The sequence below is a fragment of the Callorhinus ursinus genome, unplaced genomic scaffold (genome assembly GCF_003265705.2).
Source record: "Callorhinus ursinus isolate GAN/ISIS: 27379988/994484 unplaced genomic scaffold, GSC_fseal_2.0 scaffold11, whole genome shotgun sequence".
NCBI classification, from domain to species: domain Eukaryota; kingdom Metazoa; phylum Chordata; class Mammalia; order Carnivora; family Otariidae; genus Callorhinus; species Callorhinus ursinus.
In genome coordinates, this window is record NW_027397073.1 from 15,756,334 (window position 1) to 15,784,143 (window position 27,810).

At 39.5% G+C, this 27,810-nt stretch overlaps 1 protein-coding gene across 1 annotated transcript; it reads left to right on the forward strand.

The window, feature by feature from the left end:
• The first annotated feature begins 256 nt into the window (after positions 1-256).
• On the forward strand, positions 257-27,810 carry LMAN1 (lectin, mannose binding 1). Its single transcript, XM_025886709.2, has 13 exons — positions 257-534; positions 4,056-4,210; positions 4,292-4,399; positions 5,534-5,595; positions 7,495-7,594; positions 10,444-10,567; positions 12,720-12,778; positions 13,197-13,329; positions 14,969-15,162; positions 15,281-15,351; positions 19,493-19,646; positions 23,749-23,870; positions 24,451-27,810. Exons 1-13 carry the CDS (start codon positions 297-299, stop codon positions 24,485-24,487), a joined length of 1,557 nt encoding a protein of 518 aa, XP_025742494.1. The 5' UTR covers positions 257-296; the 3' UTR covers positions 24,488-27,810.

Here is a 27,810-nt window from a genome sequence, read left to right on the forward strand (position 1 = left end):
TGGTCGGCTCCTCCAACACTCCCAGTCACGTGGGAAGGGAATATTGGAGACCTTTTCCCGCCCCAAAGAGGACGGGAGGAGCTCGCGGACAGCACCGCCTCCAGGCCCCGCCCCCTCCCGCGGGGCCCCGCCCACTGCTGCTCCGAGTCCGCCGCCGGGCTAGCGAAGTCCGGGGGCGGGGCTCACCCTTGCCCTCGGGGTCTCTCGGGCTCCGCCAATCAGCGAGCGCCCTGTTGGCCGTCCGCAGCTCCCGCGCCCCTCCTCCTCCCGCCGGCCTCCGCTTCCCAGAATCCAAGATGGCGGGATCCAGGCAATGGGGTTCCCTGGCCAGAGTTCAGCCTCTTTTCTGCGCCGTGCTGCTGTCGCTTAGTCGCTTCGCCGGGAGCGACGGCATGGGAGGCGACCCTGCGGCCGCTGGTGCCGCGGGCACCGCAGCCGCGTCGCCACACCGCCGTTTCGAGTACAAATACAGCTTCAAGGGACCGCACCTGGTGCAGAGCGACGGGACAGTGCCCTTCTGGGCCCACGCGGGGAGTAAGCCGGGAAAGAGGGCGGGGGGCCAGGGTCCCCTCCCCGCCTTGCGTCTCCTCTCCTCTCCTTTACCTTGTCCCTGCTGCACACCACTAGCGCGGTGGACCCTTCTCAGCAGCCCCTCCTGCAGGTCGGCTCTGGTCCGCAGGGCTCTCTCCGCCTGCGCCCGACTCTTCTCCCCATTCTGCCCACCCCTCGGCCTCCTGTCCTCCTTTCTTTGATTTCGTCCGTTCTTTCCGTTCAGTCTGGAGGTGTTTTGTTACTTTCCTACACTTGCAAGCACTCAAACTGTCTTCTAAGCATCGCATTTCACTCTAACGCCACGTCTCTACGCGAACGTCCCGCAGCCCCACCCCCGGCCATCCCAACCTGAGACCTGTTCAAGCAGCTTCCCTACCTCCTTTCCCGCTGTTCCTACGTCCTCCCCTGCTGTCTTTTCTCCGGTGTAAGCAATGGTTAATGCTCCAGTTTGTACCCCCTGATGACTCCAGAGATGGCTGGCATATATTGATTTTAGAGTTGTTTTTAAGTCTTGTTATGTCCGAGGACATTGTTACGCTCTTGGAACTGCTACACCTTGAATTTGCCTCTTTCAGTGACTTGGTGTGATCTTTGATCTTTTCAGTTGTATCAACACATTATGTAACAAGAGTCCCACTCATCCCTTTATTTAGTAGAAGGGATATATATATTTTTTGGTATTGTTTCTGCACTTGATATGTTAAAATAACATTACATGTACAGCCTCTTAAAAGTTGTATTTAGTTTTTTTGAAAATTGAAAGTAATCTGTGCTCCATGTTTTATTCACTCTGTGTCACTGTTGGTAGATAAGAGAGCCTTGCTAGACATTTACATATGTGAAAGAAAATGTATCTGTACTTTCTAGTGATGATGTGTCACTGCTGACTAAGGAATCAGCCATAACACTTGGCATGCTGTAAGCTCTGTTCAGTGACCATCAGATGCACCCTTTGAAACAAGTGGCAAATGCCTTTTTATGGGGTGTGAAGTTCTGGCATTTTGAGTTCCATCATTGTGTAATTAAACAATCACTTATATAAGGTTTGTATACATCGTTTTAGAATGTCAAGTGCTTGAAACAAAATATTCCATTTCTAGAAAGTAATTACTGAGTAGGAAACACACTTTTAGGAAGGACCATTTCACTGAAATTAATGTATAATTTGAAAGTATAAAATTTCAGTTTGCCTTAATGACCAAGTCATTAAGTATTTGAAATAGAGCGCAGTTATTTTGTTATTCAGCAGGCATTTGCTGTGTGCCCACTCATCAAGGATATATTGCTGGGCTTTTGTTACCAAGGTAACATTGTTCCTAATATACAAAGATGCTGCAGGTGTACCAAACACAAGTTTTGAGGGTTTTTGGTTTTTGTTTTGGAGTGATGATGAAGTTTTCGGTAGTGGTAATGAATTTGCTCACACTTTTTCACTTCTGCATCTCTCCCTTGCCTGCTTGTTCTTCTGTCTTTCACATTTATTATACCACACACATCAGCCAATTAAGAATGTTAATCAACTACTCAAGTTAGCTATCTTGACTTTCTCTACAGAGCCTATACCCAACTAAGCTTGTCTCCTGCAAAAATGTCAGGTCGTGTCCCTGGTTGAATTAAAGTTGTATGACTAGACTGAATTTGAAATAAAGGGACTAGTGTTTTAGTCATGACTTTTCTGCATACTGACTCTGGGCATCCCTGCTGTGAATACCCCTTGCTTTCATTATCACTAACTTTTACAGTCTCATTGTTTTCTTAACTCCATTGATCATTTTTTCCCGTCTAATTTTACCCTGAGATCCATTATTTAGAGCAATTTTTTTAAATAGAGATTTAAGATTTAGTTTAAACATGGCCTATTACATTCATCCCCAAATGAAGACCAGATCGATGGTGTTTCTTTTCTTAACTCTAATGTCCTTTTGTACTGTTAGTACACATCCTGGGTTCATAAGGGCACAAGAATGATCACAGCAATTTGTAACCCTTTGTAGTTCTCAGAGCTCTTTCGCCTGCCTTTCTGATTTGATCGTTTGTAGGCAAGGCAGGTGTTACCTGTCTTAGAGATGAAAAAACTGCTGCTCAGAAAGGTTAAGGTTCTTGGAGAAGGTTACATAGCTAGTGTCAGGAGACTGCAACTCATATCCAGGTCTTCTGATTCTGTGTCCACCACTCTTTCCATGAGGCTTGCCCCAACCTTTAAGTGCTTGAAAGTGATGGCGACAGTGACTGATCTTACTAAAGTACCTCAACTTGTCTTTTGTCAGTTTTTCCTAGCTGTAAAGACATAATACAATTATTTCCCAGAATGGATGTCAGAACTGGTTAATAGCTGAGAGGATATATATGTTAGAATTGTTCAAACTTGGGCCTGATAGGTGCTTTAATAATATCTAGTTCTATAACAGGACTAGCTAACACTTATTGAAGTACTTCTGTGCATTATATGCCTATGAGGTTATTAGAGAGATGGAATAACTTGCCTATAATCAAACAGCTAGTAAGTGGTGGAGCTGGGATTTGAACCTAGCTTGGAGATGCAAACTACCATTTTGGGGATCACAATTCTCTTTGAGAATCTGCTGAAGCTAAAGAACTGTTTATTGACTTGAAATTCAGTTGACCCTCTCCCTTAGAAGAATACACATGCACAAAATTTTGCATATAAGTTTTGGGGTGTTTATGGAAGTGACTGAGCCCAGCCCCTTCATTTTACAGGTGAACATATGGTGAACCCAAGACAGTAAGAATTATTTGTTCAAAGTCACACAGCTGAACTGAGACTAGGAATAAGTCTCTTGATTCCTAGTGGTATGTTCTTTTCACACTGTTTGAGCTTTCTAACATTTATAAACTGGTAAAATAGTTCACAGTTTTAAAAAAAATACAAGTTTTTGAGGTACTTGAAAAAGGATAGTTTTCAAGTACCTCAAATCAAATAGTTGATTTGCTCTTCAAGCCATAATTTCCTTCCTCCTGCCCCTTGAATTTTTAATGTAGTACAGCATTAATTTTATTTCCCCCCAGAAGTATTTCACTATTCAAAAGATGGGGATGGGAAGGTTGTTAGAAAGCTCTAAAATTTTATTTTCTTATTATTTTTAAGTATTTTATTTATTTTTTTACTATTTTATTTTTTTTAAAGATTTTATTTGAGAGAGAGAAGAGAGCAAGAGAGAGAGAGAGAGCACAAGCGGGATGAGGGGCAGAGGGAGAAGCAGGCTCTCCGCTGAGCAGGGAACCAGACCGGGGCTTGATCCTGGCTCTCTGGGATCATGACCTGAGCCGAAGGCAGACGCTTAACTGACTGAGCCATTCAGGTGCCCCAAAAGCTCTAAAGTTTTAAAGTTAAAACTGTCAACATGTAATTTTTTCCGAACAAAATTATTGTACAGGTTACCGAGTTAAAATTAGATCTCTGTAGGCATATGGAGCAGTTTGGTGATGGTTCCTTGAGTTTTACCTAATTGTAACTTAAAGTTCTTCCCTGATATTTGTTCTAGATGCTATTCCAAGTTCAGATCAAATTCGAATAGCACCATCTTTAAAAAGCCAAAGAGGATCGGTGTGGACAAAGACAAAAGCAGCCTTTGAGAACTGGGAAGTTGAGGTGACATTTAGAGTGACTGGAAGAGGTCGAATTGGAGCTGATGGCCTGGTATGATAACTTCTTTAACTTAGAAAGTGTGTATCTATGCATATACCACTAGCCTCTAAATGTCCCTTGTTAAATTTACAGGCAGTTTGGTATACAGAAAATCAAGGCTTGGAGGGTCCTGTGTTTGGATCAGCTGATATGTGGAATGGTGTTGGAATATTTTTTGATTCTTTCGACAATGACGGAAAGGTATATATTTTTTAAAGATTTTATTTATTTATTTGGGAGAGAGAGAGAATGAGAGAGAGCACGAGAGGGAAGAGGGTCAGAGGGAGAAGCAGACTCCCCACTGAGCAGGGAGCCCGATGTGGGACTCGATCCCGGGACTCCAGGATCATGACGTGAGCCGAAGGCAGTCGCTTAACCAACTGAGCCACCCAGGCGCCCAGAAAGGTATATTTGTTGTCAGGACTATTACCTACTTGAGCATATCTGCTAACAAAAGTTAGGCTATGAGAAATATTGCTTATTTAACACTTTTGTCAGGTTAGTAGTTTGAGAAATCCCCAAAATATATTCTAAGTATGATGATTAGTCTTTATATAACTGAGACTTTAGAAATTTAAGCTCTTTGCTCCTGATTTGTCATACACCAACTTGAGGTTGTAATGGAGTTCTTACTCTTTAGAACTTTGCAGTGACCTCCCTCCCCGGTGCTCTGTATGTGCTTAGTAATTTTGATGCATAAGCCTGAGTCATTTAGAGGTAGGCAGGAAACCGGCAGTGTTTAGTATTATAGTCTGTTTTCAAGAAAAGACCCTATGCATTACTACTACTAGCTCACATATTAATATACCTTTTCATATGTTAATCCCTCCATTTGATCCGCCAGTATCTCTGAGGATGTCCTTAAGAGAGCCTAAAACAGTTCAGAACAAAATGTACTTGCGATTTAGTAACATTAACTTGTGCTGCGTTTGCAGCCTTAAGATTGATCTTTGTTTCAGCTGGTAGTTTCTCTGCTGATTGTCAGAGGTCTTTATTAGCAATTTAAAGGAAAACTTAATAACTCCTTGAATGCTGAGGTATATTAGTCCTTCTGTTACTAATCTCCCTTGGGTCCCACATAGTGAATCCTCAAATATGTGTTGTAGTTGATTATTCACACAGGGCACATCATCAATCTTTACTGAGGTGTTAAGAGACTGTTTTTTTGAATGATTATGAGTTTACTAATTTTTTCTAAATAAGTGGAAATCTTTCCTATTATTTTAAAATTTTGAGTCCTAGAATTTTAGAGATGTAAGAGACTTTATAGGACTTCTAGAACGATCTAGAATTCTTTGACCTAAGGACTTTAAAACAAATTCTTTTTATTTTTAGAAAAATAATCCTGCTATAGTAATTATAGGCAACAATGGACAAATCCATTATGACCATCAAAAGTAAGTGTGTGTTTTTTATATTATTTGATTGCAGCTTTTTGGAAACCTTAAAAAATGTATTGTTTCAAATTTGAATATTTTTCGGATGAAATAAGATTATTAATTTTCTTGATGTATTTTGAAACTTGGTAGAAAGGTCTTATTTTAATTTGGTTCTGTTTTAAAGTTCATTCTATGGACCACCTCAGATTTCAAACATAAAAAAGAGTTGTTTTATTGAACCTAAAATTAGATAATATTTTGAAAGATTTATAAAATGTTCCTGGTTCTCGGTGATGCCATTAATCATGTTTCTTTCATCTTTATCTTTGAAAAATAAAGTTGAAACCCTTGACCAAACTAATGGCTGAGCAATTTACACCACCTTACTCATCCTTCATGTTGCTTTATGTAAAGATTCTCAATAGGCTACAAAATTTCTAAGTGGTATATTTATGATGTGTATGAATTAGGTATATACATTTTTTATTTTTCATGTTTGTTTTGGGAGGAATTACCTTTGAGCCAATCAGTGAACTGTAAGAAAAATTACTCATCTGCACTTCCGTTTACTGTTTCCTACCTTCGTGATTTTTAATCCTTCTAGTTTGTCATGACCCCCTGTGGAAGCTATTTAAACCAGAGGTGCCAAGGCCAACCTCCTTGTCAGTCTGCTTCAGTTGACTTGGGGTGGAATCTAGGCATCTACATTTTTAAAAGCTCCATATGTATTTCGATTCTGCCCTGACGTAAAGGACTATTTTGTCCTTCTCTCAGGTAGAGGAGTAGAACTTTCCTCTTGCTGTTGGCCCATGGTAGCTTTGGCTTCTGACGTTATCCACGAGTTCTGACAGGAATCACAGAAAACTTGTGCATTAACTTTGTGTCTTCTGCATACAAATGGCTAACAGACACATGAAAAAATGTTCATCATCATTAACCATCAGGGAAATTCAAATCAAAACCACACTGAGGTACCACCTTACACCAGTTAGAATGGCAAAAATTGACAAGGCAAGAAACAACAAATGTTGGAGAGGTTGTGGAGAAAGGGGAACCCTCTTACACTGTTGGTGGGAATGCAAGTTGGTGCAGCCACTTTGGAAAACAGTGTGGAGGTGCCTCAAAAAATTAAAAATAGAGCTACCCTTTGACCCAGCAACTGCACTACTGGGTGTTTACCCCAAAGACACAGATGTAGTGAAAAGAGGGGCCACATGTGCCCCAATGTTCATAGCAGCAATGTCCGCAATAGCCAAAGTGTGGAAAGAGCCGAGATGCCCTTCAACAGATGAATGGATAAAGAAGATGGGGTCCATATATACAACGGAATATTACTCAGCCATCAGAAAGGATGAATACCCAGCTTTTACATCAACATGGATGGGACTGGAGGAGATTATGCTAAGTGAACTAAGTCAAGCAGAGAAAGTTAATTATCATATGGTTTCACTTATTTGTGGAACATAAGAAATAGCATGGAGGACATTAGGAGAAGGAAGGGTAAATGAAGGGGGGGAAATCGGAGGGAGAGACGAACCACAAGAGACTACGGACTCTGAGAAACAAACTGAGGGTTCTAGAGGGGAGGGGGGTGGGGGGATGGGTTAGCCTGGTGATGGCTATTAAGGAGGGCGCGTACTGCATGGAGCACTGGGTGTTATACGCAAACAATGAATCGTGGATCACTACATCAAAAACTAATGATGTAATGTATGGTGACTAATGTAATAAAATTAAAAAACAGACAAACACAAAAAACTTTGTGTCTTCTGAATAAGTAACTTCAAATATCCCAAGACTGTCATAACTTGATTTTATTTTTTCTTTCTGGATGGTGATCATTTTAAATAGTGAGTTTTTAGATATTGAGAAGCTTTCTTACCTTTTTTGTTTGTTTTCCCTTTCTTCGTACTACAGCGATGGTGTTAATCAAGCTTTAGCAAGTTGTCAGAGAGACTTTCGTAATAAACCCTATCCTGTCCGCGCAAAGATTACATATTACCAGAAAACACTGATGGTAAGTAACATGCACTTAGAGATACTCAGATGAACAGTATTCTGGTAGGACTTACCATTCTGAATCTGATAAAAATTAAAGGCATGTAAATTTGGATATTGGTTTATGTACTCAGCGTTGCGAAGAGAGAATGGAAGTGGCTTCAGAGCTTGGCCTGAGTGGTCATGTGTTGTAAAACCTTTCCCGTAGGTTTGCATTCAGTCAGTACATGTTTGACCATCCTACTTGCTAGATGCCACACATTACACACATATCCGAGCCATCCAGATATGAATCTGAGTAAGAGAAAGGTCATTTTCTCCAAAGAGCTTGTAGTTTAGTGGAGGGGAGACACTGGTGGAACATTACTGTGCTAGGTGGGAGACGTGTCACAGCACACATACCATTAAGGAATCAAGGGGTTAGAATCTTGTAACTGCAAGTGGGCGTGGGGAAGGTCAGGAACGGTTTCTCAGAGCTGAGCTGCATCAGGAAGGGGAAGCGGAGATTTCCAGGGTGGGATGCATATTCAAGGCAGAGAAAACAGGCACAGGGACTGGTGAAAGGTTTGGGAAAGGCACATGATTTGGAATGGCTGGAGGATAGAGCAGACTGGGGAGTGGGGTTGAAAGGTCAGTGGTGGCAAGTCACGCAGGCCTCGGGTAGTTTATCCTGTAAGGAACTGTTGAAAGTTTTAAGCAGGAAAGTGAAATGATCCTGTTTGTAGTTTGGGTAGATGACTTAGGCAGCAGTGTTCTTATAATGGTATTTGTGAAAGGAGACTACACGTAATGGGCCATGCCTGGTGCTCTGTACTTTAAGTGCAGTTTCTCACTTATTTTTTCCAATAGCCCTATGGGGCAGGCACCCCCATCTTACACACGGGGAAATGGGATATGGGATATTTTAAGTAACTTAGTATCATACCACATAAGTAACACAGCTGTGATTTGAACCCAGAGCCGTCTTCCCTGCAAGACTCCCCTTGTGGTCTGAGCCAGGGGAGAGGAAAGAAGGGAGGAGAGGTGATTAGGAGGGAGAGACTGTGCTTGGGGGTGGGAGGGTGTGTGCAGTGGGGGAGTCAGAGATAGTTCCTGGATTTCTGGCCAGTTGTACAACTAAGCTAAGAAGCAGCACATTTTTGAGTTTGAGTGAGGAGTGGGAAGGTTGGGAGTTGGTAATGAGTTTAGTTATATAGACAAATTGAGTTCAGGGTAGTACTTAAAGTGGGTATATCCTGGGATGCCTGGGTGGCTCGGTCAGTTAAACGTCTGCCTTTGGCTCAGGTCATGATCCTGGGGTCCTGGGATCGAGCCCCTCATTGGGCTCCCTGCTCAGCAGGGAGTCTGCTTCTCCCTCTCCCTGCCGCTCCGCCTGCTTGTGTGTTCTTTCACTCTCTTTCTCTCTCTCTCTCTGTCAAATAAATAAAATCTTAAGTAAATGAAAGAATTAGTACTAGGCAGTAAAGACTCCTAATGGATTTTCAGTTTGTTCAGGTTCAAGGGAAAAGTATTGGAATAGTTGAAAATTTTTAGTGTTAGAATTAGGGTGTGATTAACTTAATACTTTTTGTGTTTTATCTCTCAAAGACAAATGTCTTACTGATTGTTGATTCTGATTTAAAACACTGTAGAGGAGAACCATTCATAAATGATGTAAACTGAAATTGGAGCATTACTGATCAGAGGGAACAGAATATTAATGTTAGCTAACTAAATGGCAGGTGGTTTGAAAAAATTGGTAGTAGGGGCATCTAGGTGGCTCAGTCGGTTAAGCGTCTGACTCTTGATCTCAGCTCAGGTCTTGATCTCAGGGTCGTGAGTTCAAGCCCCGCATCAGGCTCCACTCTGGACATGGAGCCTACTTAAAAAAAAAGAATTTTAAAAGAATGGTAGTAGTTCACATGTTTCCATCCTACGTTACAAAGAGATTTACCCTTCATATTGACAGATATCTTACTCTCTTGCCAAAAGTGCGGACAGTGTACTCTATCATTTTACCTATGTGACTAAATCCTACCAGTCACTGACAAGTGATGGGTGCACCTGTAAGTAATAACAGAAGTGCCCCACTCTGGTGCCACAGCCCTCCTCTGGCTTCCCCTCTGGCTCAGCCACCCTTACGCTGGGTTGTTGGAAGTGAAAGGCTGGGCCACTGCTTAATTGGGGTCAGGAGAAGAGTACCTGTGTGTCTGCCGGGTTCCTGTGCTGCCTTGGGACTCCAAGATTTTTTTTTTAAGACATTTTGGGTTATTACTTCAAAAATACATTCTGCAGAGAAGAAACTTAGGTGTCCTTTTAGTTTTTTCATTTTCTGCCTTTGTGTCAATATGACTTCTGTCCCTTTTGTTGTCTCTCTGCTAACTTAACCACTGTCCAGTCACACCCCCTCCCCAGTTGAATAAAGAGAAGCTTACTCCTTGCACAGCAATCTATTTAATATAATTATATTTAATTCTCAACTAGCTGTGGTAAAAATTGTAAATTCAGCCTATTCGTTTGAGGTCTAACACTGGGGTTTCGGAACGAGTCTGGTCCCTCTTCTGTATGAACCATTCAAAGGAAGTCATCGTGGTTCCCTGAGTCTTCTATTTTAGAAAGAGTTTCATGGAACATTATCAAATATTTCTCTTTAAGCCTTTGACACGTTGTAGGATAAAAACTTTAAAGTGAAATATCTTGTATAATGATGCTAAATAAGTGAGGTGATTTCCTGGACAGGGGATTACCCTTTATAATAGCGAGAGAAAACTGATAGCTTTTTGACGGTTAGTAGACCAAGTATAAAGATCACTTAGTCATAAATTGACTATTTGAAATTAATTTTATAATGTCTTGTAAAAGCTATAGCTGCAGTATGTCTTTTTTTAGGTAATGATCAATAATGGCTTCACACCAGATAAAAATGACTATGAATTTTGTGCCAGAGTGGACAATATGGTTATCCCTCCTCAAGGGCATTTTGGAATATCTGCTGCAACTGGAGGTCTTGCAGGTAAATCTTGCTATCTTTTAATATTAAAAGTTCGTGTATTGAGTTTCATTGGGAATAGTCTATTTGGAGAAATGCAGACTTATTTACTTTTAACCTTTTTTTTTTTTTAAAGATTTTATGTATTTATTCATAAGAGAGAGGCAGAGGGAGAAGCAGGCTCCCCGCTGAGCAGGGAGCCCGATGTGGGACTCGATCCCAGGACCCTGGGATCATGACCTGAGCCGAAGGCAGAAGTTTAACCATCTGAGCCACCCAGGCGCCCTACTTTTAACCTTTTAGGATGAGCTGTAACCTTTACATAGTCTGCAGAGCTGGTCTTTTGGTATCTTGAATCTGCTCATTTTCTACTGATATTCTGTAGGTATAGAGTTGGCTGGGGCTGCATACAACTGATGGTCGACATTTATTTTTTTTTTAAAGATTTTATTTATTTATTTGAGAGAGAGAATGAGATAGAGAGAGAGAGCGTGAGAGGGGGGAGGGTCTGAGGGAGAAGCAGACTCACTGCCGAGCAGGGAGCCTGATGCGGGACTCTCCGGGACTCCAGGATCATGTGATGGTCGACATTTAAAGTCAAGGCTATAATAGGTTAATTGCCAAATGGTTTAGGATCCTGAAAGTTGTCACAGCACATTTAAATGAATTTGGTAGCCTGAGGAAATATTATTGGGGGCTAAAGTTTTTTTTTTTTTTTTAAGATTTTATTTATTTATTTGACAGAGAGAGATAGCGAGAGAGGGAACACAAGCAGGGGGAGTGGGAGAGGGAGAAGCAGGCTTCCTGCCGAGCAGGGAGCCCGACGTGGGACTCGATCCCAGGACCCTGGGATCATGACCTGAGCTGAAGGCAGACGCTTAATGACTGAGCCACCCAGGTGCCCCTGGGGACTAAAGTTTCAAGATATATTTACCATTTTTGCCCCACATTTGGTGATAAATGAACTTCTCGTTCGACGTTAATACCATCTTGTGTTTAAAAAAATATATATCATCTTGTGTTTACATGGTATGTTTTGTATAATTTTTTATTATTTTCAAATATATAATTGTTCCTTACAACATCACAGGGAGGGAGAGAGAGGATAGATTGTTTTACTTATTTTTAGTTAAGCTTGCCAAATCTTGGATTAAAGTACATTATAAATATTACATGGCCAGTAATGGCGGCCAAACCAAGGCAGGACTTGGTTTGGATTTCTGACTCCTGGGTCCAGTGCTCTATCACGCTGTACATCTTTTCCTGAAAAGTTACATAACTTACACACTTGGAGTGTTACAATTTTCTCTTCCCTCTGGTTGCATATCTCAATCTCCATAATAGCGGGAAGAAAGCATAGAGATTTCCAGTTGGAATTAATTGCTCTTGCTGTGCAGACATGACTAGCCAGGATTGGTATTTTAGGTCAGCATTATGAGGTTTGATCTGCTAAGTCCGTTTTCAGCTTAAGCAGCCTGAAATTAATTTGATTTTTAAAATATGATTTTAAATAAAGTAAAATTGTTCATATCTGCTGTGTGAGGGAAACAAATATGAATGATGTATATAGATAGGGTGGTCATATTATCTAAATTGGAATGTTTTGAGAATAAAAGAAGATGCTATTAGTAATGCCAGGACAACATGGATAAATCAGGACTGTCCCAGTAAGCCAGCACAAGGCAATGTCAAGTTTGTAACAAGAAAGTAAGGCAAGTAGCGGTAAGTACTGTAAGAAAGGTTGAGAGACAGGAACGGAAACACATGAAGGACAGGATTTTGTCTCATTTGGCTGGGACACAGCCTGTGAGGGAGATTTGTGGGAAAATATGGGAAGATCTTGGTGTCAGATTTAGGAGTCTGGGCTTGTTTTGACCCCTCGTTTGTTTATTCCCTGATCCCTTATTTATTAAACATCTGTTATATGTTAAACACTGTTAAATATTATGGTTTAGGATAAAAGAAAATGAATTTTAGTTTATCTCTGATGTAAATCTTTCTGGTGAATTTTTATCTCTAAGCTCACAGCACCATTGCCTTTACCAGATGAGAGCTGATTTTTGTTATTTTTCATATTGATTATTTTTAAAGCAACAGATCTCTCTAAAGTAACTTCACAACCATAAAAATCTGTTATGGAACTTTTTCAGATTTTTTTTTTTTTTTTAATTTGTAGATGACCATGATGTCCTTTCTTTTCTGACTTTCCAATTGACTGAGCCTGGGAAAGAGCTGGTAAGTATACATTTTTTTTTTTCCAAAGTTTATTGCTGAAAACTTGGGAAGCCCAACTTAGATTTGGGTTTTGTTTCTGCCTGTTATTGCTGTTTGATCTTGTAAAAGTGACTTAACCTCTGTACCGCTCCATTTCTTCACTGGTAAAACTGAGACATTGGTACCGGCCACCTTGTGGTGTCATAAGCATTAAATAGGACAGTGAATTCAATAAATGGTAGTTGCTAGTGTTACTGTTTTGTTGTAATTATTAGTAGCAAGAGTAAAATGGTTTTGATTTAAATAAATTACATTTTTATGTTAACCTTTCAACTAGTGGTTGAGTAGTTCAAATGAAGGGGAAAAAAGTATATTGAGGTTTATTATTTTCTTATCTTTTTAATTTTTTTTAATGATCTATTCCTAAATTCCAAAAAAGCCTACCCCAGATAAAGAAATTTCAGAAAAAGAAAAAGAAAAGTATCAGGAAGAATTTGAGCACTTTCAACAAGAATTGGATAAAAAAAAGGAGGAATTCCAGAAGGGCCACCCTGACCTTCAGGGGCAACCTGGTGAGTTGGAGGAAGCTGTGCTCAGAGCTGCACAGGGGTTGTGGCATGTGCATTCATCCCATCCTTGAGCTCTTGTCTGGCATATCCAAGTCGTTTCCAGAAGCAATCTATAAGCGAATCTTCTGCCATCACAAGGCTTGGAGGTTGATGTTTCTACCAGTAAGGGCGTGGCTTAGGAAAGCATGCAGTGGGTGATACTGGGTGATGTGGATGAACAGTGATCCCCTGAAGTGCAGGCTCTGTGAGGACAGGGATTCTGTTTTCCTGTTGACTGCTCTGCCCCCCCCCGACACCTAAAAAACATCAAGAACCCAATGCTGACCTAGTAGTTGAGACTCAGTAAATATTTGTGGAATGAAATCATCTAAAGTTTATGTCTTTCCTTTGAGTGACACACATTACCTTATTAATGTAGAGATAATACTGGAAAAATATCAAAATTCTTGTGAAAGTAATATAAAATGATTCTCTAGCTCTCCTTCCCTTACTGCTCGACAGAACTCTAGACTTGAAAATTTGCAAATTGTAAAATAATTAGTCTAAGCCAATGTTGAACTTAAGTGTGCTGTGTGCCAAAAATAAAACACGAGAAGTCCAAGTAGAGTGGCTTTCTATTATCTGCTAACTTTTATCTGGATTGTTCCCACCAGCACAGATGATCAAAGCTGTATTTAATATGGCCCATAGCTAGCTTTTGTACTCCCTGTGATTCTCTAAATGATCAATAATATAAATCAGACTTAAAGAAGATAAAAATGAAAAATAAATTTAATTCTCTTCTTGAATTTGTTTTAAATATCACATATGATTTGTGAGTATATCCTGAAGCTTATTGTAGTAAGTGTTTGAATGAAATAATTTCCAGCACAATCAGCTTTAAAAGGGAAATCAGCTGTTCTCAACTCCATTGTTAAATTCATTACCTAAGTGAAAGGCACAGATTTTAAAAGCGTAGTTTGATGAATTCTGACAAATTTGTATACCCACTTAATCATCACTCAGGTCAATACATAGAATATTTTTATCACCCCAAGATGTTCCCTCATGCCTCTTTCAAAGTCAGCCTCCCTCTTCAGAGGCAACCGCTATTCTGGATTTCTGGTAACATAGATTAGTTTTGCCTTTTCATATAAATAGAGTCGTATAGTATATTTGAAAGGAAATTATTTTTAGGTGAAAAAAATTCAGAACTAATTTATAATAGGTGTTCAGCCACCAGACATGGCAAAAAACAAATAGTAATGTTGTCATGATTGAATTGATTATCTGCATGTTCACTATGGAGGAGGTCATACCACTGGAGTAGATCATATTGGTGATGTTCTAATTTTAGTATATGTTGATACCTCAGTCACTTACGATGTTTCCAAAACTACATGTGTTGGTGGGGCACCTGTGTGGCTCAGTTGGTTAAGCGACTGCCTTCGGCTCAGGTCATGATCCTGGAGTCCTGGGATCGAGTCCCACATCGGGCTCCCTGCTCAGCAGGGAGTCTGCTTCTCCCTCTGACCCTCTTCCCTCTCGTGCTCTCTATCTCTCATTCTCTCTCTCTCAAATAAATAAATAAAATCTTAAAAAAAAACGAAAAACTACATGTGTTGGTGATTTTGATCATTTTAATATGCAATTTCCATTTCAGCGGATGAAATATTTGAGAGTGTAGGAGACCGCGAGCTGAGACAAATCTTTGAAGGACAGAATCGTATCCATCTTGAAATCAAGCAGCTGAACCGCCAGTTAGATATGATTCTTGATGAACAGAGGAGATACGTCTCTTCCTTGACAGAGGAGATCGCTAAAAGAGGATCAGGAGTCCCAGGGCAGCAGGGCCGGGTAAGCTTTGCAAGCAAGCATGTGTGCCTTAGGCAGCCTCTGATGGAGGAGGATGCGTGGCGGAAAGGCTGCTCCGCCATGTGTTCCTACAGAACTGGGTTCTTCTGTTTTCCTCCAGATCACCCAACAAGAGCTGGATACTGTTGTCAACACTCAGCACGAGATCCTGAGACAAGTAAATGAAATGAAGTAAGTCTACAGAAGCCACGTCCAAGTGTTAGGTGATATCCAAAATCCAAAATCCATGGCTTCTCTCTCCCTCTGTGCAAGCACATTATTATCGTAAGAATTCCCCATGAGGGTAAGAATCACATTCTAGATTCATTTTATAAATCAGGGAGTGGAATATACAGGAACCTTTGATACTCAGAAACTGCCAGTAGGCCTAAATGTTTGAATTGTTCTAAGGCAGAGGAGAAAAAAATGCTTTAGCATCTTTAAAAAAATACATTTGTCACAGCTACTTGACAGCCAGAAGTATTCACATATTTCTAAAATAAAAAGAACATGTGTAATATATAACAATTCTGTGAAAAATCCTAGAAGGGTAAGCATGCATAGCACTGTAGAACTGTAATACACGCATGCCTGATGCAGGAACTTCTTTTTGATGGAAGGAAACCATTTTCAAGGAAATATGCTATGTATGACTACCTCTCTTCCATTCCATCTTGTAGTCTTAAGAGAGACTGGACAGGGTTGGAACAGAGAAGAGCTACCGTGTCCTTGGAACTTTGAATGATAAGTTTCTAAAAAGTGTTCACTTACACAGATAATTAACAGCTTTCAATGCCTACAGTAGAGAAACAGCCAAAGTGTTACATTTTATAAGCTAACTTTTTAAAGCATTGCACCAACCAGTACAACCCTTGACAAACAAAAATGTCAAGGTGAGTTCTTTAGCACTGGAAAATTAAACAGTATTCGGTTAATATACACAAGGTGATAATATCCACACCTAGAGATGAAAGGCAGCCCCACTTGTAACTGCAGATTGGGTCTTCTTTTCACTTTTACTGTCTCGCATTTTTAAAAATCTTTAAGTTGTGAGCTCATGATTAAAATATTTATGATCCTAAGTGAATAGTTAAATTATTTCAGAAATAGGGGCACCTGGGTGGCTCAGTCAGTGAAGCAGCTGCCTTCGGCTCAGGTCATGATCCCAGGGTCCTGGGATCGAGCCCTGCATCGGGCTCTCTGCTCCGCGGGGAGCCTGCTTCTCCCTCTGCTGCTCCCCCTGCTTTTGCTCTCTTGCTCTCTTTGTCAAATAAATAAATAAAATCTTTTTAAAAAAAATTCTTTCAGAAATAGACTGGGTCATGTGACATTATTTTAAAAAATCTTTATTTTGATCTGATTTTAGACTTCAGACATTGCAAAAATAGTACAATTTCCATTATATTCCTTTCCATCTTCCCCTAATGTTCACAACTTACATAACCACAGCACAGTTGTCAGAGCCAAGAAATGAACAGCGTTACAGTACTATTAACTAATGATCTTATCCAAATTTCACCCGTTTTCCACGCATGCCCTTCTTTCTGTTCCATGATCCTGTCCAGCAGCACACATTGCATTTAGTTCTATCCCTTTAGACTTATGCAGTATGAAATAGTTCATCTTCTCTTGTCTTTCGTGACCATGACGGTTTCTGCATTAAGCTGTTATTTGGTCCACTGTCTCTCGATTCGGGTCTGTCTGGTGTTTACTCATGATTGGATGGAGGTTCTGCATTTTTGACAAGAATACAACACTGTATCATGTTCATGATGTCAGTATGTCTTATTTCTGTTGTTGGCTGGGATCACTTGGTTATGGTGGCTTTTTCCTGCTTTCTCTACTTTAAAGTTACTGTCTTTCCCTTGATGCTTAATTATATTTTGGAAAAGGTACTTTGAGACTATGTAAAGATATAAGTATCCTGTTTCAGTTTAAACTTTTGCTTGCTAATTGTAGCATCCATTGACATTTTGCCTGAAACAAGAATGAGGTATTTCCCAAATGCTGGGTTTTTTTTTTTTTTTCTCTTTTCATCATTCCTTCCCATGTATTTATTGGAATTCTGTAAGGACCGGCTCTTTTCTGCCCCATTTATTTATTTAATCAATTATTTATGTCATACAGGCTCATGGATATGTATTCTGTGGGTTACAATCCCATACTGTCATTATTTACTGCTCAAATTGTTCTGCTCTGGTAATTAAGAACTCCTCCAGGTTGGCTTCTGTGTTCTTTCAACAAGCTCTCATCTTTTTTTAAACCATTTCTTTGACTTTCTGGTGCTACACCGTGTTTCAGGCTCATTTTGTGTTTTCTCTGCCCCGGCTCTGGAATCAACCACTTCTCCAGTGAGCCCTGGTTCCTTTTATTGAAGAAAGGTACTTAGAAACCCAAGATCTGGGCAGTAGGTGTGCTCACTCCCCCTGTGGTTCCACTGCTCCTAGGCCCTCTCAGTGACAGAGCTAGGGAATAGATGAATGTTTACTAACCCACGCATACACACATATCTTTATTCTTGTACCCATCACTCTCATTTGTATTAAAAAGACCCTGAGATTATCCAGACATTTTGGATTCTGGTTGGACTAGACTAGGCTGAACATTACAGAGTTGATTTTCACCTTCTTCTTTCCTTCTTTGAAAATTCTTTCTCCAGGAGGGAGAAGCCTGGTTTTTATTATCTATAATGTACTTACTTTTTTTTAGTGTGCACATAATGTACCCATAAAGTGGTTTCAAATTGTTAACTAATATCCCCATGAGGAACATATTTACTAATACATTTATGTAAAGATCCTTTTGCATCTAACCTTATAATTTGTAATATAGACACTATTTTCCAGACAGCTAGTTAGTTCAGTTCTCTCCCCACTGTCTTCAGTACCGTTATGCTATGCATTCATAACAGAGTTACGTTCTTTGTTAGCATTTGTATTCGTCCTACATCCTGGTTGATTTTAATCGTGTATATTTGGGGTATATGAAGGTTACATGAATACGATGGTTCTGAGAGGTTCTGAGTTGAAATTTATGTGTTCACTGAAGTGTCACTCCCTCTTCAGCACCACCACCCCATTCCCATTTCCCCCCTTTCTAGCCTTTTCCCACCCACCCCCCATTGCTAACCTATCCCATTCATTTCTGGTTTCTTCTTCTTGTACTTTTTCCACACATGTATTTTTCTTAGATCCCCTTCTTTCTTACGTGAATGGTAGTATATTCTAGATACTCTTGTGCTTTGCTTATTACACGTAATAGTGGTACTAGAACATCTTAAGATTCAGTTAGTAGTTAGTAAATCCTAGCCATCTGGCTGTATTATCCATGAAAGCACTTATTTAGAGTAGTTAGCAATCCTCATAAACTCCCACTTACTAATTGAGAACGAATGTCATGCATACCATAAGTTAAGGTAAAAACTGAACTCAGATTTCTAAATTTATCCTCTAGAGGTTTTTTCCTTCTGGATTAGGCTTCAGAAAAAAAACCGTAAAAAGAAAGGAAATATTTATGTTTTGTGGAATAGGTGGTTTGTGTCTGTGGATTTTCATCTCCTTAGAGAATCATAGAATTTTTTTTAGCAAAAACATGTAGTACAATTCCCTTCAGTTTACCGAAAAAGAAAAAAAGGTCCTGACTGATAAAAGGTCCCAACATAAAAACAGTCAGAAGTAGTTTCATTATCTCCTCACTTTCAGGTGCTATTTCTAGCATACCAGAATGCCTTGCCAATTTTTATTTTCATTAAACATTTTCAAACATACAAAGAAGTTGAGCATAAAAGCCATCCCTCATACTCCATCCCCCGGTTGCAACAGTTATTAATAACTGGATGTTGTCGGCCTGCACTGTTCATTATGAAGTACCCCCTTCAACCCCTCCAAATTTTCGTAGCGGTCCCAGCCATAACCTGAATCCATCATTTCCTGAGAGAGCGAAGAGGGGCACTCTCGCTCTGAAGTTCCCTCTCCATTTATTTTTATTTATTTATTTATATTTGAGAGAGAGGGAGCATGAGTAAGGGCAGAGACAGAGGGAGAAGCAGGCTCCCCACTAATAGGGAGCCTGATGTAGGACTTGATCCCAGGACCCCGGGATCGTGACCTGAGCCGGAGGCAGACGCTTAACCAACTGAGCCACCCAGATGCCCCATAAACTGTAGTTTTATAAATTGTTTTCCAATCCTGAATACAATTCAGTATTTCTAAATATTGATTTTTTTTTAATCTAATATAATGGGCTTAGAAGTATATCTAACCTTTTGAAATGCGCGACTGAAAAAAATCATTTTTCTAGCAACTCCCTTATCTAAAGGGATTTTCTGTTTCAGGAACTCCATGAGTGAAACTGTCAGGCTGGTCAGCGGCATACAGCATCCTGGATCTGCAGGTGGAGTTTATGAGTCAACCCAGCACTTCAACGACATCAAAGAGCACCTTCACATTGTGAAGCGGGACATAGACAACTTAGTGCAGCGAAACATGGTAAGCTCTTGCCTTCTACTTTTATCATCATCAGTCTTCCTTAGAAAAGAAAGAACACATATTCTGAAAATATTTTAACTTTTTACTTAATCCTAATGTTCATTTTTAATATTCAAGGTAGAATTATTCCATATGATCCAAATGTCTTTATGTTCCATGTTTCCATACCCTATTGAATATAATTTTTTTTTAAGATTTTATTTATTTGGGGGGAGGGGCAGAGGCAGAGGGAGAAGCAGACTCCCTGGTGAGCAGGGAGCCCGACGCGGGACTCGATCCCAGGACCCTGGGATCATGACCTGAGCCGAAGGCAGATGCTTAACCGACTGAGCCACCCAGGCGCCCCTCCATACCCTGTTGAATAGAATTTTTAAAAAATACATTGCTATTCCTATCATTGGAGCTGTCACAGTCTCAGACTTTTTTCTAGATTCTTTCTGTAAATTTTCTTTTAAAAAAAAGGCTCTTATTATCAGTAATGATATCTTTAAACAGTTTTAAAAAGGTGAACATCTAGGGGCATCTGGGTGGCTCAGTTGGTTACGCGTCCTGGGATCGAGCCCCGCATCGGGCTCCCTGCTCGAAAGGGGGCCTGTTTCTCCCTCTCCCTCTGCCGTTCCCACTGCTTGTGCTCTCCTGCTCTCTCTCTGCCAAATAAATAAATTAAATAAATAAATAAAATCTTTCATTAAAAAAAAAAAAGGTGAACATCTCTTGACCCTTTACTGAGACAGACGCTGGGTAGCTCCCACTTCTCTCTCTGGGCTCTGAGGAAGCGCAGGTCTGACCCTGGATGATTGGTAGCCTCTTTCTTTAAGCAAGATTCTTCTTTCTCCAGCAACTTTTCCTCTCTTACTTGGTTCACTTTTTAAAAAGTTTTTTTTGTTTGGTTTTGAATTTGGTTTAGTTTATCAGGCCTTTTTTTTTTTAAGTATAAGCCCCATCTACATTTTTAGAAATTGGCCATAAATATTAAAGATAGGTAACATGTTTTCAAAGTTAAATATGCATAAGAGACAATATTAGATGACAGATCTGTGGTACTTAGAAGTTTTTCAGTTTTCAGTTTTTCCTTAACTTACTTACTGGCTTCCAAACCCTTATAAAATTCACAAATGTGGGGCACCCGGGTGGCTCAGTCATTAAGAGTCTGCCTTCGGCTCAGGTCATGATCCCAGGGTCCTGGGATCGAGTCCCACGTCGGGTTCCCTGCTCGGCAGGAAGCCTGCTTCTCCCTCTCCCACTCCCCCTGCTTGTGTTCCTGCTCTCACTATCTCTCTGTCAAATAAATAAATAAAATCTTTAAAAAGAAAAAAATTCACAAAAGCTTGTAGCATTTGCCTCTTCCCTTTCCAGTCCGGTCTCCTTGAAATGACCAACACTAAAAATTTGCTGTGGAACAACCCAATCAAAAATGTGCTAGAGAAATGAACGGAGTGTTTGTGGGAAAAAGCTTGTACCATATATGAAAAGATGCTGAAGCTACTTAAATAACAAGAGAAATGGAAAATAAAACTCTCCTGTGATACCACACCTGTTTGACGAAAAGCCAAAGTCTGACAACATACTCCCTTGCCAAGGCTAGTAGCACATTGTTAGAGGGCGTAGAACATGGCACAACCCTTAGGAAGGAGAATTTAACAATGTCTAGTAAAAACACACATTCATTTGCCTATTGAACCTAGCATTTTTTACAGATACACTGGCAAAAAAAAAACCCAGATACCTAGAGGCACCTGCGTGGCTCAGCTGGTTAAGCATTTGACTCTTGATTTCAGCTCAGGTCACGATCTCGGGGTTGTGGGATGGAGCCCGGCATCAGGCTCCGTGCTCAATGGGGAGTCTGCTTGAGGATTCTCTCCCTCTGTTCCTCTCCTGACTCCTGTGTGTGCTCTCTCTCTCAAATAAATAAATCTTAAAAAAAACCCAAAAAACCCAGCATGCTCAAGGCTATTCTTGCAGGACTATATCGAATAGCTCTAAAAGACTGGGGACAGATTAAGGAAATGGGAAATAAGTAACAAGATGGTAATTATGAACCCAACTGTATGGATAATTATACTCAATGTAAATTTCCTGTAAATTTGTATCTAGACTAAACCTCAGATGGTTTCTCACATCTACAGAGTAAGATAGATTCAAAGAAGGCTAAATTTTACACTTGTGCTTTTTATTTCTTCCTTATTAGGGAACAATCTGGGGGGACTGTCGTTTCTCTGTCCACTGTTTCTTGCTTTTCTTAATATAAGCAGAAACTATATTTTTACAGATAGTAGCAGACTATACATATTTATCTTCTCTCTGCTTTCTTTCACTTACCGGGGTGGCCATAGTGGTATACAGATACTTCTTATTCCTCTTACAGCTGCATGAACCCCATTATGTGACTGTATCATAGTTTATCATTTCTTATGAGAAGTCAGTCTTTTGTTTCTCTGTACCTAATGTGTCTTTTTTCTCTGCTTTTAAGATTTTCTCTCTGATACTGATTTTCAACAGTTTATGATATGCTTTGCTTTTGTTTCCTTTTTCATCTGCTTGGGGTTTAATATCTTGGTTCTGTGAGTTTATAGTTGTCATTAAATTTGGAAAATCTTTAGCCAGCCTGGGTTTTGCCTGCCGTGGGGCTCGATCCCACAACCCTGAGATCATGAGCCAAAAACCAAGAGTCCCACACTCAACTGACTGAACCATCCTGGGGCCCTTTCTAATTTCCATTCCAATTTCTTCTCTGATCCATGGGTTTGAAGTTGTCTTTCTTTGGCCTTCCCCCACGAACCCCCCCTCCCCCCAAAATGCTGATCCCATCATTTCTTGCCATTTTGTTCACTGCCTTTGCCTTCAGACAGGTGTTGTTTGTTTTGGATTGGATTTGTTTCTAGCTCTGCTAGTTGTCTTCTGCTAGGTGGTTGGTCCATATTACCCATTCTGCCTTCCCAGAAGTCCTAGTACCTTATAGGTTATGTGGAGCTTTTTATCTTCAAAAGTTTTTTAAAAATATCTATTATCCTTTAGGAAAGAAAGTTAGTATGTTGTTAAATAACTTTCCGGAGGTCATTAACTAGTAAGTGGTAGAAGGGAAGAACTTAGGTCTTTAACATGTAATCTTGTCTCCTTTATATTTTCGGATACTGCCAAATCTATATTTTTATGTCTTGGATGTTCGTATTTTTCAAATATGAGTTAAGAGTTTTCTTAATGACCATTACCTGTCATCCAAAGCACTGTGGTTTATTCCGAGTTCTGTTTGCGGTTATTCTCTCCCAGTTTGGGCCTGTGTTACGGTGCCCAGGCTGGTGCTGTGGGAGGTATGTATGTACTGCAGGGCGGTGTCCCACGGATGGAAACATACTGAGAAGAGCTAATCCAAGAAGCCGTTCTGTCTGGTCTGGATACCTTGATTAAATCTTTGTCCCTGGTATTTAATTACCCCCTTAAAATAGAAAGAATACCCATGGAAATAGGAAAAGGAACATTTTTCAAAATACTAATTGGTAATATTGGCTGCTAGGAGGTTGGGGAGGATGAGGGCTAAGAAAAAGCCATTATATTTGTCAGGCAGTTCATTGGTGAGGTGACGATGTAATTGCCTGAACCAGAACACTTTTGAGAATAAAGGGGATATTATTAATAATCACTGTAGTACAGCAAGTATAAACTGGGTGTGTTCAGGGAATTCGTGGTCTGTGACCATCAGGAACACAAAAAATCATCATCATCATGCTGAAGATTCGAGCCAGATGGCAGTGTGTTAGTGACTGGACTGTGAAGGTAGAGGCCTTCCAGTGTCAATTCCTCTTTCAGAAAGTTCGGTGGTGGGGGTGTCTGGCTGGTTCAGTCAGCGTAACATGCGAATCTTGATCTTGGGGTTGTGAGTTTGAGCCCCACATTGGGCATAGAGATGACCAAAAAAGTAAATAAGTAAACTTTATTTAAAAAAAGGGGGGGGTGGTAAAAGTTAAGGGGGTGGAAGATATTTACGGGACAAATAAATGAAAATCTTGAGTTTATATAGTTAACCATGAATTTAATAAAGGTTTCACATTTATTTCTTTTTCTAAAATACCACTTGGACTAATTGTAATAGTTCTTTGCCTTATAGCCATCAAATGAAAGACCAAAATGCCCAGAACTGCCACCATTTCCATCATGTTTATCGACGATGCACTTCGTTATATTTGTAGTGGTACAAACGGTGTTATTCATTGGTTATATCATGTATAGGTAAGTCTAAAATTTGACTCAACCTTTTTCTGTATTTGTTTTATTTTATTTATTTATTTATTTATTTATTTATTTATTTATTTATTTTTAGGATTTTATTTATTTGACAGAGAGACCCAGCGAGAGAGTGAACACAAGCAGGGGGAGTGGGAGAGGGAGAAGCAGGCTTCCTGCGGAGCAGGGAGCCTGATGTGGGGCTCCATCCCAGGACCCTGGGATCATGACCTGAGCCGAAGGCAGACACTTAACGACTGAGCCACCCAGGCGCCCCTGTATTTGTTTAATTTTAAATATTCAAAGTAATCTGTATGTGTAACAACTTTCAGTACTTGTAAAATTCGGTTTACCGCAAAGCAAGTATTATTTCTAGTCTATTTCAGTCAGGTGGGAGTGCATGTATAGAAAGTATGCTTACCTTAATGCATTTTATACTTATACTTCGAAAGTATAGAAAGTATGCTTATCTTAGTGCATTTTATACTTCGAAAGGCAGTGTATATTTCAATTCTAAGCAATCCTGTTTCTTTATGAAGTAAAATATATAGAACTTTCAGATTTTTTTCTTTCTCTTTTTCCGTAGGACTCAGCAAGAAGCAGCTGCCAAAAAATTCTTTTGACCACCATTTTCATATGTCTACATCATGTATGTATGTACAAAATGTCTTTTTGAGGGAATTTAAGTATTTAAATTGCTTCATAGTCTAAATTATTAAATTTTATATAAAATGACTTTAAATATTGATTTGCAGTAAGAATAAACCTTAAAACAAAGACAAACACATGTAAATTTGTGCATAGTACATAAATCTATTTAAATTTCAGTGAGTTTCTGGCCAGTAGAATACAGCCACTGAACAGAATATTGATAAATAAGACGGTAAATGATAGAAATGAGGGGCAACCCCAAGATGTGCACGTTACCCCTAGGCCCAGCGTTGAATATTTCTTTACTTAACATCAGTACGCGCGCCCTGCTGCCCCCGCGCTGAGCCCCCGTCCTGTTCATTTCATCACCAGAGTCTTGTCTAGAGGCCCCAGCAGTCCTTTTATCCAATACAATTCCCTTTGAAATCAAAGAATATTTTGTCTGAGAGCTTTAGGATCTAGATAATAGGCTTCAGAATGTTGAAGTATCTTCCCCTCTGATTATCAATGATGCATTTCACTTTTAAAGGAAATTTTGGGGGAAAATTAATAGCTGCTCTTTGCCTGAAAAACCGTTGAGTTGAAAATGTTCCTCTCATAACGGTTTTTATGGTTCTGCCTGGTAGTGTGCTCAGTTCATGACTGCTCATGTTCGTGAACGTCTCCATGCCAACAGTACCAGTTCCATAGTATGAAAATAATTTTTGGATTTATGTTTGTAATTTAAGGAACTTATTTCTCCCATTTTGTATAGTATGTAAATTCAGCTCAGATTGCATGTCCTGAGGAGATTTTAAGTTCACCAAAAAACCTACCACTGCATTTTGGTTTACATCACTCCATACATTCTGGTGTCGTTTAAATCAAGGAGGCTGGAATAGAAGCAGTGTTAAGACGTTTGAAGACAAAATTTGAAAAATAGAATCAATACTTCTGATTTCTTTTTCTTTCTTTCTTTCCTTCCTTCCTTCCTTCCTTCCTTCCTTCCTTCCTTCCTTCCTTCCTTTCTTTCTTTCTCTTCTTTTCTTTTCTTTCTTTCTTTTTTTTTTTTTTATGCCAGAACTAAGGATATTGTGAAGCACTTGTTAGGAAGCTTAACCTTGAAATGTCAGCCTGGAAGGGGTCGTGGTGGTCTTTGTCCGTAGTTGTCCTAGGTGTTGCAGAATCGGTCTGTAAAGGACACTTTGAGATGCAGACTTGGCAGTGTTTGCACAGCTGGTGTAGACCTGTGTTTGCCAACTTCAAAGCACTCTTTTACCTCTTTTAGCTAAGTACTTATCTTTCATTTGTCACGGAATCCAAAATAAGTTATACTGTTTTATAAAACAGTACCCTTCCATTCTTCCAAATCTTCATAAGTATGTTCTCAAATGCCATCTACAGATTGGGCTGACTGCCTAAAATATATACAGAGACCATGAGGACCTCTGCATTATAGCAGTACCTCCTTCGTACTGCGTACGCAAACAGTCCTAGCACTGCTTTATAATTATAGTAGCATTTATCCTGGAATGCTGAGTAAGAATATTCTAATAACAACGCACTCTACTTCAGTCACTTTAACAGAGAAAATGATTCTCTGGTGTTTCTCCTTTGTGGTATTCACATTTTGAAATTCATGTTCCAGAGCCGTCATCACAGGATTTGCTCTTAATCTATGGGGAAAATAAAAAAAAAAAAAACCTTCAGAAGAATATTTAAGTTGTGGGCTGTTAAAGTTGGGAACTCCTCTTGAGATAAAAGGCTGCAAAATATCCAGTGTTATAAACTCCATGGTCTTGTGTGCCTGAACGGACTAATGGGACACCAGGCGTATGTGTGCAGTGGACATTGTTCAGGCGACAGTTCGAGAGGAATTGTGCTGACCGTTACTAATTCAAGTGGAGAGAGCTATTACGAAAATGTGTGAATCTTTTTCTTTTTCACTTAGTAATTTAATTTACTTGAAAATCACTCAGTAAAGCAGTTCGCGCAGGCTGTTCATCATTTTATTTGAAAATCGGTTTATTTTCCTCAAAATCTTTGACTTTAAGTAGCTCATTTCTGAAGAAAAATGTTTACTCTGTGGAAAAATCAATCACTGCCAGGATTCTTTAATTTCTGTACTATTTTGTATAATTAAATTTGTTACCTTCTCTCACACCAGCAAGTATTTTACAGGTGCCTTGGATTAAAACAAAATTGATTTTAAAATTTTAGTGTAAGTCATTGTTCCTGTGATACCACTTTTAAAAAGAAATCCAATGACATAACAGCTAATACTTTTTTTTAATGTACCTGTTTGTGTTCTAATTGTTTGAATGCTTTATTCAGCTTGAAACTTTACTAAGAAGCCACGAACAATAAACAATGTTTTGTTGTGTATTAAAGGGACATCGGTGTTTCTCGAAGTGTGGTCCGTGGGTCATGGTGTGCTTGTGAAGCATACAGATTCCAGGCCTCCATTCCAAACCACCTGAATCAAAATTCAGGGGCGGGGCTTCAGAATATCACTTTTCAACAAGCACCTCAGGTGATTCTGAGCACACTAGTGTCTGAGAACCACTAAGATAGGGAGTGGGGAAAGAAAACTCTTTTGTTTTGTTGGTTTAAAGCTGAGCTGAGAGCATAATATACCATTTTCATTTTCAATGACATTAGCAAATGTGCACTGATTCATTTATTCTTACAATGAATGTTTTCCTTACTGAAACTCTTGGTTTGTTAACAACCACAGACTAAACCCAGATTGTTGCCTGTAGCTCTTGGTACTTTGGTTGATAGCTTTTAAACTTACAAAATCATCAGATCATGGTCAAGCCATGAAAACTCCCACCTCAAAGTCTGCCTGCTAAAGCATTTTGCTTTCCTGATTGCAATTTTTGTGACATTTTATCTCAGACAGTTGTACTTTTTTGATAACTTAGGGAAAACAGATTACTTGAATAAGGGATTGCCTGACCCTGTGCATTGCAGAGATACAATCTTTGTAAAGAACTTAAATAACAGTTGTGAATATTAAGATGTGATTATCTTTTCCTGTCCATGTGCTTATTGCAGGGAAATAGTGAATAGACGATTATATGGGGGATTTTTTTATTTATAAGATCTAATGTAAAATCACCACTTGCAATTTTTTAGATCTGTACGTTGCCTGTTTAATATATTTCTTTTAAAGTTTAAAAGGATTTTCTATCCACTGTTAATTTCAATTGGATAACATTTTGTCAAGTGTTTTTTTCTGATTGTTATTTGATGCTAGCTGGAATTCAAGAAATGACATTGACCTTAACAAATAAAGAAATATTTTAGTAAA